The sequence below is a fragment of the Lagopus leucura genome, unplaced genomic scaffold (assembly GCF_019238085.1).
Source record: "Lagopus leucura isolate 7727_CA_CO unplaced genomic scaffold, USGS_WTPT01 Super-Scaffold_100157, whole genome shotgun sequence".
NCBI lineage: Eukaryota > Metazoa > Chordata > Aves > Galliformes > Phasianidae > Lagopus > Lagopus leucura.
The window spans coordinates 30,308,442-30,325,317 of NW_024962334.1; the positions used below are offsets into that span (position 1 = coordinate 30,308,442).

Sequence of the window (16,876 nt, forward strand, 5' to 3'; positions counted from 1 at the left end):
TACTTTTGTTCATATGTAGAAGTGAGGCCTGGCACAGCTGCCCACAGAAGCTGTGAGTGCTCCATCCCTGGAGGTGCTCAAAGTCAGGTTGGATGGGACCCTGGGCTGCCTGAGCTAGAGGGGGAGCAGCCCTGCCCATAGCAGGGGGTGGGAACTGGGTGGACTTCGAGGTCTCTTCCATCCCAAACCATTCTATGGTCAGTCATACTTTAGCAAGTGGTTTTCTAAGTCCACACTTTGACACTGCTTTGGTGCATGCTACAGAGTGCAAGAGTGGCCTCTGTGCTTCCAGTAGGAGGCCCGGGAAGAAGACACATGTCCAGTTAAGCAATGCAGATGTGGCAAAAAAGAAAGGGAGATGCCTTGTGGCTCCCTGATGGGTCAGAACTCCCCAGAACTGCAGCTGATCTCATCCAGGTGGCAGCTGCACTGTAAGCCTAAATTTAATGATGCCTTTGATGTTGACCAAGTCAGTATGAATGATTGTGAGTTACTGGAGACAAAAGATACTCTGCACCACTTTAGAAGCACTGATCCAGCCAAGCCAGTGCACACTGGTTTTCTCAAAGGAAAACAGAAAAAAACATGAAACAGAACACAATGGGCTAACTGCACTGAAAGTGGAAGTTGATTTTTAACTGGTGTGCTGCCAGGGCAGTCAAGCAGTCACTCGCCCTTCCCACTCAGCCATATTTTACTCAAGGACACAATTTTAGAACTGTATTCCCTAAGTAATCTACAAATACAATATCTTGAACACCAGTGAAAATGGTGTTACACGTAGCACTGGAAATTGTATTACAGTGTTATCCATTGTCCCTGTCACAGGGAGACTGTTACTGTGTCCCCTAAAGACCTTACAATTTCACAGAAAAGGAATAAGAAAGATGTGGGGGAAAAAAAAAAAATGATTCCCTTTTTACAGATGAAGAACTGAGACACTGACAAACTAAAATGTACAAGTAACACTTAGGGATCTAACTTCACATAGGAAATCAATGACAGTAATTAAGCGTGTGCAAAAAACTGAGAGGCTGGATAGTGGCTCCCTACTGGAATCATGTGAAAATGAGGAGTTAAAGCTAAATTTGTTCATATAGCTTCCTATCTCTCAGCAGAGAGGGATAAGGGCTCCAAGCAGAACAGTCTACCTGGCCTGTCTCCTGGGGATAAAAATCTTATCAAGAGTGTCTCTGTTATTTTTTAGATATGGTTTGTTACATCAATCCTATTATCAAAGTAATTTAGAGATAGTTTAGAGATAATAAAATTCCTTCCAGATTATTATTCTTACATCATATGTCTTTCTGAAGGACAGACTGTTCTGAGGATTCAATGCTCCTTTTAGTAATCCTGCAGCATGCAAGTCATTCAACAGAGCAAGGCAGACCAGAGTGCTTCTTAAGCAGGAAAGCTCATGGGTTTTAAAGCCAATATTCTGCTTTTACACAGTTCAACAGTGCTGCCTGTGCTCTACTACTAAAGAAGTGAATGCACAAGGTGGAACCATGCATCACCCTCCTGCACTCACAGAGCAGGTAATTGTACAGGACAGCCAGGAATTAATTACAGTGCATGCAGCTCAAGCTTAATATGTTAAAACTAAAAGGGGAGCAAAACCTCTGGTTGCACTGGCAAGCACATTGTGTGCTGTTTTAACTTCTTCCCACCTCCCCTCAGAAATGTTATTTTCTTTATTATTGTGAGTTATACACACAACAGAAAGGAGACGCGTCAGGCACTCGTGATAAGCAACCCCCAAGGAAAGGAAAAGAAACAGTAAGAAAACATCACACGAGATTACGTACGAAAAAAGGTGAACTGCATCACTTTTCTCTCTGATAAAATCCCTCCTATATTTCATAAACTCACGCAGGGTCACCAAGGGGTTTTCAGATATGGTGAACTTGTTATCAGTAGCCCAGGTTTCCATGGCAACCAATACTATCCTGGTGTTAAGCTGTTCTTTATATATCTAGTACATTAACAGAACGAACAAATAGATTATGTCAAGGAGAAAGAAGGTGAGGTTTACCCCTTCTTTGTAACAGGCTTCATTCTTATATGACAAAATATTTAGCTTGTTCTAACACACTTTAGGTTCCCCCAGGTGCTTTTGTCTCCCTTAAAAGCAACAACAAACATGAAAAGAAAGTAATATCTAGATTTTAGGCCTAATTCTTCTATCCCCTCTCTTATTCCACAGAAAAATCCCCCTGAGGTCCTGCTCAGGCAGAGGATCATAGAACAGAGGTGAGGTTTTTGACACAATGCTACAGAAGCTTTTCAAACATTTCAAAGATTTGGGGTTAACGGGCATCTTATATTGTCCAGCTCACTTCAGGGACACAAGAGATATCTCTTATGTCAAAAAACCTTTTGTTTTCACTGCTATTCACCTCTACAGGAGTATTTAACCTCTCACCGGCAGCCATACATTCAATACTGGGGGTTAATACTCCACATTTCAAGAGTAGGAACTACATTCTTCTTTTTTCTAGTAATGCTTTTCCAGAATGAGATGTAAGAGCCAGCAGCTTATGCTGCTTAGTATCAAAAATATAATCCACATAATCCATTTGTATGTCCCTATTCTAACTCACTACTCAAATGATTTTCATTTTTCTCTTTTTTTTAAGAGATATTTTAGTGTGTTCTAATTCCGATAATTTTTTAGGTTTCAGGTAGACAACCTATAAGCTTGTGTTAAAAACTATCATATCTAAGATTCTCTTTAAACTTCCAACTCGAGATCTATCTGTTAAAGGATACTTAAATGCCACAAAAAAATCTCTAATGCTTTATTTTAGACAAAGGCTGACATGGCTGACTTCAGTTCTAGATGAAAACTGGTAATCTTTGCATTTGTTGTTATTAGGTACACCATGAAATAACAGCTCCTGATTTATCAGAAGGAGAATCATATGATGATCTCATGCGTAAAAGAACATTCAGTCAAGTACTTACTAAATCTGCCACGTTCACAACTGACTTAGCATAGCTGTTTGTGTGGCCAACTGATAAGCGGTGCTTTTTACACTGCAAAACAAACACAGATAAATTACAAGTATAGATTTAGAAAAACAAGCTCCTTTTCCAAAAAGCCCACTAAGTAAAAAGAACTATGCCAACAGGAGAGCCTCTGTGTATGGTTTGGTCTCTTGTGCTGAACATACATTACACAACTGTTGTAAGGAAAGCATTCTAAGATCTTCAGCAGAAAAAAAAAATGCTATACGAACAGGAATCCATTGTTAACCTCTTTTACTACTGAAGATACTTTTTCATGTACTCTTGTCTGCAGAAACACAGACATAAATGAGCACCATGAGTATGAAGGTCACAAGTATCTTAGAAGAACTCAGGACTTAAAGGCAAAGATTTTCAGAAATGTTTGACCATCTTGTGTCCCAAGATGCTTGATTTTGGAGGGAACGTTTTCTGGAAGTTGGGATCTTTTAGTTCATAAGAAGTGTCAGGCAGTTGTGTATAATCAATGGATATCAAGATGTTACAATTGTATAATCAATGGATATCAAGATGTTACAATATAATCAAGAGAGTTAGGCAAAGTGGACAATGATAACAAAAGAGAACAAAATGGGAGGCTTACCCTCCTGGCTGGCTCACCACAAAACACCAATAGAGGCAATCTCCAGAAGAGATCCTTCCCCTCTGGTAGCCAGCTCTTAAATAGGTCCAGGAGGGGTGGAGCCTGGCTCCACCCCTTCCAGCAGCACAGGAGAATTGCCTTCACCTGTGCTCCATGGCTGACTCATGGCTCGCCTCAGGTGATCAATCAGAGGTTCAGGCTGTGACTCAGCAGTTCCCATACACAGCTGGCTGGTGGGAAAGGAAGGTTTATGAGCAGAAATGGAGAGAAAAAACACCGAAAAATGAGGAAGTTTCACTTACTAGAATAACAGAAGAACAAGACTGCAAAGCTAAAAATGGTATAAAAGATGAAATGGATATACGAAATAAATGGAGGTGTCCCTGGACCTGGGAGCTGCTGGCTGAGTCCACCTGCAGTGCCACATCTACTGCACACATAAAGAATGTGCAAAACACGCCTATGTGCCATAGGGTAAGGGATGAGCTGAAAGCACACCTCCTCTTCATGGAATGAAATTATGTAGCTTATTACAGGTGTTCAAAGACATTTGCTTCAGAGAACAAACTTCTAAGTTGGCTGATTCTTGCATTGCCAATAATTAACCAAAAATTAGGAAGCACTGTCTCCAGACAAATGAGGTCCCAGTGGAAATGTTGCAGCCTCAGGTCTTCAGGATAAACATACTACTTCAGAGAATTCAGCATCTCTTATTGTTTGTTTTAATCTAAGAAGTTCTTGCTACTCTCACCAAACTGAGCTGACAAGAGCATGTTGGTATCACTAAAATTGTCTAATAAGAATGATAAATTCCTTTCAGACTCCTATTGTCTGATTTTGCCAGTTTGAGTAAAAGAAAGAAGTTGTACCTTGCAAAAAGGACTGACAAAAATGCATAGACACACTGATTTCAAAGCCATAAGGAATCATAAAATCATCTAATAAATAAAATCAGCAGTTTGAGGGGCATCACTGGTCTCTGAGCTTTATCTAGTTGCTTCAGTATCAAATCCTACCATTTGTGTTTGAAACAAACACATCTTCAAGAAGTACCCTGTTCGTATTTCAAGAGTGTGAGAGATGAAGAGTTCATCATTTCTTTTGCTATGCCTTTTATTAATTAATTAATAATGAACTTCACTGACATAAATCTGTGCTTCTCTAAGCCCTGTTTTTCTTCAATACTCTAAGCCTTCTTATGCTTCTTTCCACTACATTAGAGAGCCCATTTATGTTTTTCCCTAAGAAAGTACTCAAGCTTAACAAAACACATTTCTCTAAATTTATTCGGATGTATCAAAAAAATCTAGTCAATATTAATCTTCCCACTGCACAAAGTCAATGATTACATTAGTGACTGCCGAGCTGCTGCACTGAAAACAAGTGCTGAAGAAAGTCTGAAAGAAAGCCATCAACTTAAGCCCCATTTTCATTAGCTACCTTTTGATGCAAAGCTTTAATTTATGATGCTTTCTCTGATAGGTAGGACTGCTTGCATTCTTGGTGAAATCATCTTGCTATTGTTCAGACATCTCTATCAACATGAATCTTTTTTCTTAAGGACACTGCACTTATTCTGGCCATATGTTATTCTTTATTATTTATCACTTATACGAAAATTAAGACAATTTTATTCTACTGGTAAACATAAGTATGCTAGTCTTACCATCAGATGATCATTTACAATCATTAACTCAATGTATTTTGTTTCTTCTTCAATTTTACGTGGAATCTGACGAACCTACAGAGAGAATATAACCATAAAAAAGCCTAGTGATGGCAGAATACAGAGAAAGTATAACTGATAACTAGAAACAGTTTCAGCAAACAAGTTTCTCACATATTTTTGTTAATTGTCTTAATTCCGCTTTTAGATTTTGACAATACTTCTTGTGATTAATTATGCCACAGTAAAAAAATCCTTAGCTGTACCCCATGAAGACAATTGTAGGTTTACACGTTTGTCAATTTTGTCTGGATTTGCAGTAAAAATGAGTAAACATATTTACTGTGTAACTGGTTGGAATATCTTGTGGAGGGTGAAAAGGAATGGACTGGGTTTTTTTTTTTCAAATATATAGTCCTCGTATTTCACCTCCTCTGGAACACTCGTTTGAGCTTAAACAATGAAATCAAGCATTTTAATCCAATAAATTCCAAGTTTAGGTTTTTTAAAAGACAATTCTCAGCGAGGCCCACATATATAAACTTTGTATTTCACTGAAAAAGTAATCCTTCCTAAGCTATTTTTTATTGCACTGCTTGATTCATACAGTGAATGCAGTACCCACCTCCATCTCACACACTTTGCATTTAGAAACACTGATGACAGTGCTTCTCCATGGTTTTTTCCAGAAGAGTTATTACATCATTATGATTTGAAAATGCAGAGTAATGGCTAGTTTAAAGAAAGACAGCAAACCACCTAATGTAAAATAAGATCCTCATGAATGATTTCTGGATTTTTTCCAGTTTCTTTCTCACTTCTTTTCTCAATCTGAGATGGTTACATTAGTCAGAGAGAAAGTCATCTTCCCTTCTCACTGCTCTCTGTTTGATGTTGCCAGCACTGTTCAGGCCCTTGAGCTCTATTTTGACCTGTACCATTATTTTAGCTCCATTCCTAAAGCAAAGAATTGTTTCTGTCTTTCCAAGGTACAAATATAAGTTAATTTCTTCTCCCCTTTAAGAAAATGGAGACCGAAATATCACTTTAGAATATTTATTTTAAAACAAAGGAAGATAAAATAGGCACTTGTCACCATTGCAACATAAAAGTGATTTGTTAATGTTTCATTAGTTAGGAGTTTCTCAAAAAATACATATCCAAAATAGGATAAAATATTTTATCTATTATTTTTTCCATGTGCAATTTAGCGGTGTTTCAAAATTTTATAATATTGAGAGAAATGCTACTCTTGAGATTCAGCAACAGATTAAATGGAGCCTATGTGAGGAAATAGCTTGTGCTTTTATCAATGTAATGGAGAGGGTCTGCCGTGCTTTGGCCACACACACACACACACATCATAGGGTACCCAAAAATTCTCTTGAAATTGACATTGTGGTGGCACCTTAATGAAAGGTGACAACATAAGCACTTAACTATTCAGGTAGGCACTGTACAAGAGAGTCCAGCAATCCCTTGTCAACATTAGATACCGCTTTCTGTTATAGCTATATCATACATAAAGACCTCGTGCCAGTCCAGGAGCAGCAACAGGACTCCATCTGGATGAAACAGTTCAGCAGACACAGAACAAACTCGATAGCATATTACTTATAAACAAGCACATTGGCGCATACCTGCCTTCTCCTTCTTTTGTGCCTCGGCTTTACAACAAACTTCTGTGATGTAGCATTCATGTGCCAGAACTCTAAGCAGAAAACACAGGCAAACCCATTGAGCGTTTACAAAAATACAGCCCAACAATTAGTGACCCCAATGCTTCATGACAGTAGTATGGCATTCTTCCATGCATCACATGCAGAAGCAACTCCTTTTTTCAATGTTCTAGTTAGAAAGGAGGCAATGTTACAGATGCTTCCCTGTAACACCGTTCTTATTAAAAACTCTACTAGTGATAATCTGGTCTGCTGAAACAGATGATCTGGAGGTGTCGTGCTTCGGAAAGCACAGCAGATGTTCTATGCCAAAACTTCACCAATACTGGGGATGTAATATTAGCACAGAGCTTCCACAGAGCAAATCATATTTTTGGAAATTCAGCAGGCATTCACAGAGCTCTCTCAATAGCTACCTAAATTAATAAGAGCATGAAAGGCAGAATTAACACTTTAAGAAGATTATATCCACAAAGTAAAACATGTTTGAGTTGGGAGAAATGTTGTGGGATTTTGGCAGTGCTCCCTGTCAATACGATATTCTTCCCTGTTAATCCCACTGTGTCTTTGATTTGATAAACCTCTAATAGTAAGCACCAAGTAGTTTATTTTTTTGCCAAATCTTTTACTAGCCACTGATGGAAAGGAACACAATATAAACCAAATAGAAGACAATGCTTGTTCCCACCCTCTCCCCCACAGCTCCATGGGGGGGCTATAAGAAAAAAGGGGCCAGACTTTTTGGCAGGGTCTGTTGCGATAAGACAAGGAGAAATTATTTCAAACTAGAAGAGGGAAGATTTATATTGGATATAAAAATAAAGTTTTCTATGATAAGAGCAGTGAAGCACTGGAACAGGCTGCCCAGAGAGATGGCAGATGCCACATCCCCGGAGACACTTAAGGCCAGGCTTTACTGGGCTCTGAGTACCAGATATAGCTGTCCCTGCTCAAAGGTCCCTTCCAATTCAAATGATTTTATGACAATTCTACTTTTCCATCTTCTGGATTCAAAGCATCTCCCTCACCTTTCCCTGTACAATAGCAAACTCCTTCCTTATCTTGTCTAAACATGTTTACTATTTACATAGCCCCACAAAGACTTTTTCTGAGTAAATTAATTGCTTGTGCATTCTGTAACCTTTTTACTTTGCCTAGTTTCTTTCCTTCGTATTTTCTCTAACTTTGGACACACTTTAATTCCCCAGGAACTGAAGACTGCAATAATTCCATGGCAATTTTACCAGTCCTATAGAGAAGTAGACAGCACTACGGAAGACGTGTAAGTTAATGGACTCCAGTTCACACACCTTTATAGACAAGTTTTGATTGTGTTAAAAGCCCTCAATACTTCAGCTTCGCTAGTATACAGGTTTCTTACAGCACTACAGTTTCTCACCCACTTCTGGTGTTGTATGTGATATATGTGTGTAGTGCTGCCTGTGTCATGCAATGTATGTTACCCCCGTTAACAAATTTGCTGTTCATGAGTGCTGCAGATTGTTCTTATACTGTTAAATCAATTTGCAGTGATATATTTTTTTTAACATGCTAGCTATGCATATAGAGAGCTATTAAATTAAGGTAAATGTTAATATTTCAAACAAGCCAATTAATAATCTTACCTCTCATACTATAGTAAAATACCTGCAATTTCTATTTAAGGTTCAAATACACTTGAATACAGTAATATTTGGAGCTTAATAGAGCTGATAGAGCTGTTATGCCAACAAAGGCTTAAAATGAGAAATTGAATTACCCATCTGACAAAGTTTCACCAGGGGTAAGAGCTAATGTTAACCTGGCGTGGCTATTCACTTATAATGCAAACCATCAAAGCAAAGCTTGGACAACTGGCATTGTCTTGGCTGTATCTGGACAATTATGCTCTTATTTTGGTGCTTGAGATTTGCAGATACCCTTCTATGAAGGGGCCTGTGCAATCCTAGGCTTAGGAACATTTTCATGGATACACCAGTGCACTTAAAGATTTTCTGTACAAAAAAAAGATCCATAATAAATTAAATAATACCCAAGGATTTCTATCTATTGCTTAAAGGCCTGGAGCCTCCAGAGCTCAGAATGATAACAAACCAAATCTTCACATTTATAAAAATAAATTTATATTTGATTGTTCTTTGGGTATGTCGATTAATTCAGTCTGTGTTTGTGCCCCTCAACCTTTCACTTGAGGATTTTTGTATTATCATTAATGAAACTAGTAACAATATAACTTCTAAATCAATGAAATAGTAATTTACAACACGTGTATGGGATCCTGGATAACTTGACCAGCAAACGTGAAGCTTTACCCTGCCATCGGAAGTCAGCCGTCTCGAGGGGAATGCTGCAGCCATTAGCACTGACACATTAGCACACATTAACACTGTGCCATAACTCACAAGCTGGATGAATTCACACAGGGTCCATTTCCAGCCAGAGACCCTCAAGCTAAATAACACGACCAGCAAAATCACCCAGGAAATGCAGAGCTGAAAAAGCCTAGTGGAAATTTTGACAGGAAGATATTATCTTGAAAAAAATGTAAGGACAACTCAAGTGACCCCAAAAGGAAGGGACATCATGTTATACACTACTTGAACAACAACACCTTCAATAAATATTGTTGTCTAAGACAATGCCAGGGCACTGTCTGAAGACAGACTGTGAGAAAATGTACAGTCTACTAAACTATGCAGTCAAAGGCTCCAAACATGCTAAGTTTTTGGATGAGCTTTCCTTATTTAAAGTCAGTGCCTCTACGTGCTATTATAGAGTACAATACAATTTATTCTTTTCTGCAATAGCTATTTTCTTTTTCGTTTGTCTTTTTGTTTGTTGAATTCCCAAAGGGCAAAAGAATGTAAAAAGTATATTGCTATTGAACTGCAGTAAAATAGTGGGCTTTTACAATTACTGATATTGAGTAATCCCTACCACTTGATTTTTTTCCTTTCTAACATCAATATAGAAGCTCGTGATACATCCAGTCCATTCCTAATGCAGAGCTGAGTGGAAATCTGAGCTCACACACTCTTCAAAAGATAAAAAGAAAATCCTGACATCAAGGAACAGCTGCTTACGCTGGGCAAATTGATAAATTAGGAAAGTATTAAGGAACATAAGAAATACCGATGCCATAATCTAACACAGTGCTTGCTGTTAACAATGACTCTGTGGCAGTACTTCCAAAAATAAAAAAATAAAATAAAATGAATCTATAAGACAAGCAGTTACTTGCAAGTATTTCTTAAAGAAAACAACAAAAAAGGAAAGTGAAGGCAATAGAGCACACCATGCAGACTGCAGGGAAGACTCGGTGCAGGAGCTGTGCTGGTGGGGCAGCGCAGGCTGGGAGTGAAGGAGGAGGTAGGGTATGGTGTGCTGTGGGGCTGGGGATGAACACCAGAGCAGGGAAAGGGTGGACAAGCAGATGGCAGTGGGAACAGCTCTCATCCTCTGGAGGCTGTCCAGGAAACATGACTTAAAACAGTCTTACACTGAATAACCAAAGACAAATAAAAACGGTGGGATTTTCAGCCAGAGCATAATTTGTTAAAACTACCAAAACTTTTACAACAAGCCTCAGAATAATGTTTCCAAACAGCTTCACAAAAGCAAATACAAACATGTAGAAGAGCAAACAGTAAGTTAAATTTTATTGCACTACGGATGAGATACTAAGCACAAAAAGATATCACCTTTTCTCCACATTACAAACATTTCTATAACTCAGACCACTAGCATTCCATAATTAAATCTCCTTTTCAACATTTTAAACAAAGTAATTCTATGACCTCATGATTTTAATTCAATCAAGGGAAACATCTTCCATTTGAAAAGCCAACAACTATTTACTTGTTATCTACAGTAAAATCAGAACTATGCAAGAATATTTGGATTTCTGTGGAAAAATCTGAAGCCTTATTTTGACAGATCTTTTGAGAATCAACAAGATTTGGTGGAGGTGAAACAGGTGGGTTCTGCTTGCAATGAATTCCTTTTCATAATTTTTAAAGCAGAAAATAATAATTTTACTCCAGAATCTTGCAAACATAAAATTGAACTATTAAGAAATCTTAGGAGACTGCCGACAGATATCTGTAAGTACCAGCTCTGGTAGTCTCCTGTTTTAACAGTCTGAGACAGAAGACTCCTCTCAGTCACTCAGCTGTGACTGCATTACTTCCAGACTTCTAAATGACATATCCTTAAGAAACTCTGATCCAAGATGCACTCGATCAGTCAGCCTCGTATTCAATACATTGCTCTCATTACTTTATCATCTCTGCAAGCACACGGAGTAACCACGGATCATGTGTAAGGTGCACATACATAGTAAGCTTCCAGATAGGATGGGGACAGCATGCTGCGCACAAGCATTTTGTGCTGCCCTTCCACCCCATTCCATCCTCTGCCTTGCCTGGCCATAAGAAGCAGGGACACAAGGCACCAAGCTGGGAAAATGTTACGTTTAAAGGCAGAAAGATTGCTTCTCCAGAAGTGGAATCAGGGTGACCCAATTGTAGCAATTCCCTTGGTTGTTTAGGTTTTGTTTTGTTTTCCCATTAATTCTCTGAACAATTCTGCTTTGCTTAACAGTTAACAAAGCTGCATACGCCACGCTTCAGAATAGGATGATTCATCTTTTGGGCAGTGCCCAGCATGGTAGGAAACCAGATCCCACTGTTTTCATAGAACAAATAATACTTGTGGCAATAGCACTGGGCAACTGTAACCTCTATCTAAAAAGAAATTAGCCTGGAGTTGATTTCTACTAAAATGAGTGTCTACGAAGGGATAGTTTCATTTATCTAGCATTTATTTTATAGTGTAAGAAAATGCATCTGTAAATATTGCAAATCCTTGACAGAATAAGGATAAGTCATAAATACTGCCATTTTTGCTTCAACAAGCCAACTTCTCAGATGAAAACTGATTTTTAAAAATTTCTTCTTATTCCACACACAAACTGAAGTGTTTTGGGGATTACTACAAGAACTTGAAACCACTTCTACCTCCAAAGTAATTTTATTTAAATGAACATCTGCACTACAGTCAGCATCACAAGAGATGCTGAATGAACTGGAAATTAGAGGGCCCAAGAACAACAATAACATACCCCTCAGGCTTACATTCACACCATGATACTCACCCTGTATCTCAAAATGGGAAAAATCCATGAAAAGTTATGAGCTGTTGGCAATGTGAGGTTTATTTTCATCACTTTTAGGCTACCCTATTCCTTTCTTTTCTATAACTCTTAGCAAATAATGCAGTCTATAGACTGCAAGACTTGTCAAGTGAAACATACACCATAACGTGAAGGTCTGGGAGGAGTCTGATTCATTGGATTCAAGTTTTTTCAGCCCTTCATGTTCTTTTCCAGTGCCTTCAGTGTTTCAGATCCATTTTTTTCAGTTTTTTTTTTTTAATTTAATAGGAAAGAGATATGCAAATAAACAACGCACTGTCAGAAGATTATTCATCAAAAATGATTAACAAATCTGATCTTAGACTAAAACAAATCAATAGCCATGAATATTAAAAAATCATACCAGATGGCAGGTCATCCAAAGGAAACTCAAACAACTTGGATTTGTAAACAGAGTGGAAATGGAAGTCATCCTGAAATAGTAAATAATTGCATGCATTAAAAATCAATAATCATCATCTTGTGAGCCTTAAAAAGACAATTCTGAAGGGTCCCTTGCTATTCAAAACCTATATTAGGAAAAGTGCAACCTGCAAGGCACCATTTCTTTTCACTCTTCTCAGCTGTGGTGGGATTGCTATCACCACAGTTAGATCTTTTATTTGAAGTATGTGAGTACAGCAACAAAGTCGTTGAGCACACTTAGAGCTGGACTTAGGAGAGCTGCCCAGGGAGCACTGTGAGAATCCTGGGAGCTGCTGCACTGGAGCAGAGAGCAAAGCAGGAGGAGAGGGATAAAACAAACCCAGTGCCAAAGGAGGGGACAGAACACTCACAGACATCTCCTGCTGGCTCCAAGTGACACTCAGCCTCCAGAAGTGCTGCACTGCTCTACTTCCAAGTGTTATGGAACATGTACGTGTATCACTACCTGATTTTTGGAGGATTACTTCTGTCTGTGATTAGGAGGACTCAGAAGCTGAGAAGCTGAGTTAATGAGTTGGTAACGAAGGGAATGAGTCTTATACCTAATCTGTACCAATGAATGCCTGTATTCCACAAAAAAAATACAGCAGGACTACCAGAAGTTCTACTTACATCTGAATTGTAGTTTTCATCTGGTTCAATAAGGTAAGTATGATTTCCATCATAGAACATCCCACTGTCACAAGCAAGAGAAGTAAATTTAAAACAAACATTAGCACAGTATTGAAGTAAGTTTAAGAAGCTCACGTATTTAAAAACAAATATTTCAGAAGAGAAGCAGTTAAAAATGTTTTCAGGAACTGAACATAATTCTGAATCATTTTTTTGTTTCTTTGCTTTAGAAAGATGCTCGTTCCCATGATGATATGATAGATTCTACTTTTATAGATAGATTCTACTTTCTCCCACAAATCTTCCCTACAATATGCAAAAACACCACAAAAATCCAGCTTAGAGCCAATCTCATACAGATCTACTTGCAATAAGGGCTCTGCTTTCAGAATTATTCATACAGAGGTTTTCGAACTTGCCTACAGCTTTCCCACAAATAAAAATAAATTGAACTGATCTTAGATTTTCATGGTTTTGATTTACTCTTTCCAAAGTAATATTGCATAGTACCAAGGACAAGGGACAAAACAGGATGTTTGAGATGCTCCAGTAATAACAATTACAATAGATGGTCTCTTCTTCTCGAATTAATTCATCTTTCTAGAAAAAGTCAATGCTATATATAGCACTGTATCAGTACAGACATTATGTGATTTTCACGATAAGGAAATTAAAACCTCATCACATGAACTCATCTAATGAGTTGTGATGAAAAATACAGATACTAAGGACAAAGCCTTATGCCACATCCTTGGCTCTGGTGAACCAAGAGCTCTTTCTTAGTGGCACAAAATCTTCATAAGTTCTATTACAAAGTACTGAAGTGTTAAGGCATCCCAGGTCAATGAAGACAGCAACGCCAAATGTTCTGGTACTACAACTTGAATACACAGTAAAAAACACAGTCCATTCCTACAATTATGCTTTCTATTACGAGCTACTTTAGGTTTATTTATGGAAAGAGGTTAGGGAGGCATTTCTTATATCACTATTTTGATCTTCAAACAAACCAGCGATTTTTTAAAATTTTCCCTTTATTGCAGTGACATACACGCATGGTTGGAATTAGGCTGTATCAGCATGTCAAAATGCTTTCAAAATGCTCCTAACAGGACTTTGAGCCTGACTATAAATCCAACCTGCAAGTTAAAACTTGGCACACATTACAGCAGCATAAAAGCATTTATTTATTTAGATTACTCTTTAGTAACCTTCTATACATTAAAAAAAAAATTATCAGAATTATAAATGACAAACCCTGACACTTTTTATTTAACGCAACTTAATTTTTAATCAGCAAAATGTTAATTTTGCTCAGGGCCTAATGCAGTGAGTGAAATACTGCCATTTCATTTCTGACTATTTAGAAATGTAAGTGTATATTAAGCTTGTAGACTATGACATCTCCTGGTGAGCATATTTTTCTTAGCATCACTTTTACAAGGTTAACCATTCAGCATTCACAGAAGTAGCTTGGGTTGCTGAGTCTATAACATACTTCAGACTTTGCCATGAGTACACTCACAATTCTGTGCCTATTCTCCAGGAAGAAGCACTGTCTGTGCTCCTAAAATAAATACTCTAGCACCTGCTGAAGTTTTCTGCCTCAGAAAAATGTAAGATTTGGGGACATTTGGGAAGGTCTGGAACAGTACTTCATCGTGCTAAACCTCCTTCATTTTCATTACAGTTTTAAGCACAGTCTGCAAGACCAAGTGTTGTTAACAGATGACTTCTTGTGTGAACGTTGCAGCACTGGCTTCTGATCAAGTCACTTAATAAAAAAAATAATCACAGCTGACCCTCAGATTTGACTTGCCCCCCATGGCACTTTTCCAATGACTTCACTAGTTTTAGACTGCCAAGGTATCACACTGCTAGAGAGAAAGCAGCAGCAAATCGCAAGCTATCTAAAAAATCCACATTTGGTTTATGTAAAGTCTTCAGAAGAACAAATTTGCAGACATGAAAGTCCAGCTCGCAGTTACAACAGCAGTTTATGTATTTACCACCAGTGGGCAGCAAAATCACAGCACAACTGGTTTCTGTGTGACTGGCCTCCAAACGCAGAACCGAGCTCAGCTCAGAACTGAGCACAGATCATTTATATCCCAGCAACCAAAGTGTTCTGCATTCAAAGCATTCTGCATTAACTCACAGGGAGCTGTGGTTACTGCATATCCCACAGAAAGAAAAAATTCCAGTGAGTTTGGAGTTAAAGTTGTAGAGAAACTTATTTCATTAGCAAAGTCATTAAGAAGAAATTCATCATCTGAGGACTCCATCAGCCAGTCACCTTATTAATTTAATTAATGAAAAGAAAACTACCACACAGACATTACCAACAGAAGAACTCACAATTTATGATTAGAAATACAACATCATCTCTGCAGGCATGTCTGAAAAAATGTCTGTTAAAGGCATCTGTTCTGTCTCATGCATTTCTTGCATTTCCTAAAATTCAGTATATATTTGTAGTATTTAATTAGCATTTGAAACAGATTATAGAGAAACTAGCTGTAATGCTGGAGATGCAATGCCAGAGAAGGTAAGGTTAATATAGCTCAGGAAAACAATACTTTCTCATAACAGATGCTGGAATTACCAGCCCATTACAGTAAGCTTCATATTTCATCCTGTCTGAAGGATAACTGCTGAAACATTTCACAGAAAGAAAAAAAAAAAAAAAAGAAAAAGCTAACATTCGAGAGAGCTGAATCGTACAGGAAAGAAAGCATCTTTCCTCACGTTACTGCGTTAGAAGAACTCCATTTGAACATTAGGCAGTTTGAGAATACTGAGCAGCAGCAGATCAGTCTTAAGAGGCAACCAGCAAAAGGAGGCCAAGAAAGGACGTGTGCTGCCCCTCCTTCTATTGCTGCACTCTCTCCTAGGAGTTAGCAGGGGCTTAGACCTAATGGATCACTGCTAATGGAAGCCATGAAGCTAAATCCCCTCAAGATGCAGCAGGATGCTGCTATTTTTAGGCTCACTGACACCGCCAAACCTGAGGTCAGTTTAATCGAGCTGCTCAACCTTGACAATAAATGAGAGAAGCGCCTCTCTAAGTCAGACAATGAGTGCAGGAACGATGGGTCTAACGCATACATTCTCCCCCTTCCTTATAAAGAAAGTACAAATATAAAAGTTACTTAAATATGTGTATATGTGTGTCTGATACAGAACAGTTGGAAACGGATAACAATGAAGATTTCTATGAGCTGAGTCCTGCTTCCTTAGGGAAAGCAATCTCCACGCTCAGGCTCTCCTTGCTGCCCTGACCTTTCCAGCTGATCTGAACATCAAAAGTGCTGAGGTCCTGTAATTCCCAGAGTCAACAGACACTAAAGGGACTTGGCTGCTCTGTAAACCTGACAAGTATCTTTCAGTAGTGCCAAAAGTAGACAGGTCCAAAAGTTGAGAATCAGCACACAGCTCTGTGTAACCTTCAAGTGACAGGTGCTTTAACTACATTACCATTAAAACGATGCACTTTGAAACAAATTTGCACAATTTTTCATCCTTTATTTCAGATTTTCAAAAGTTTGACTATCTCAGAGACAAGCACTTCTGTGAAGAACATGGATAGGACTAGAGAAACTCAACACTGACACTTTCCTTTGTAAACAAAGTAGAAAAGAAAGAATAAATACAGCATTCTAACA

General features: G+C 38.3%; 1 protein-coding gene across 2 annotated transcripts in view; it reads right to left on the bottom strand.

The window, feature by feature from the left end:
- The window catches only part of ADAM22 (ADAM metallopeptidase domain 22), a 61,133-nt gene that overhangs the window by 44,010 nt on the left and 247 nt on the right, over positions 1-16,876 (bottom strand). For both annotated transcript variants that reach the window (XM_042888742.1, XM_042888741.1), the window contains exons 2-7: positions 13,212-13,275; positions 12,517-12,586; positions 6,920-6,990; positions 5,280-5,354; positions 2,968-3,039; positions 1,809-1,975 (exon numbers count right to left, since the gene is read on the bottom strand). In XM_042888742.1, coding sequence (XP_042744676.1) covers positions 1,809-1,975; positions 2,968-3,039; positions 5,280-5,354; positions 6,920-6,990; positions 12,517-12,586; positions 13,212-13,271 — 515 coding nt within the window. In that variant the 5' untranslated portion in view covers positions 13,272-13,275. The remainder of the gene's footprint in view (positions 1-1,808; positions 1,976-2,967; positions 3,040-5,279; positions 5,355-6,919; positions 6,991-12,516; positions 12,587-13,211; positions 13,276-16,876) is intronic.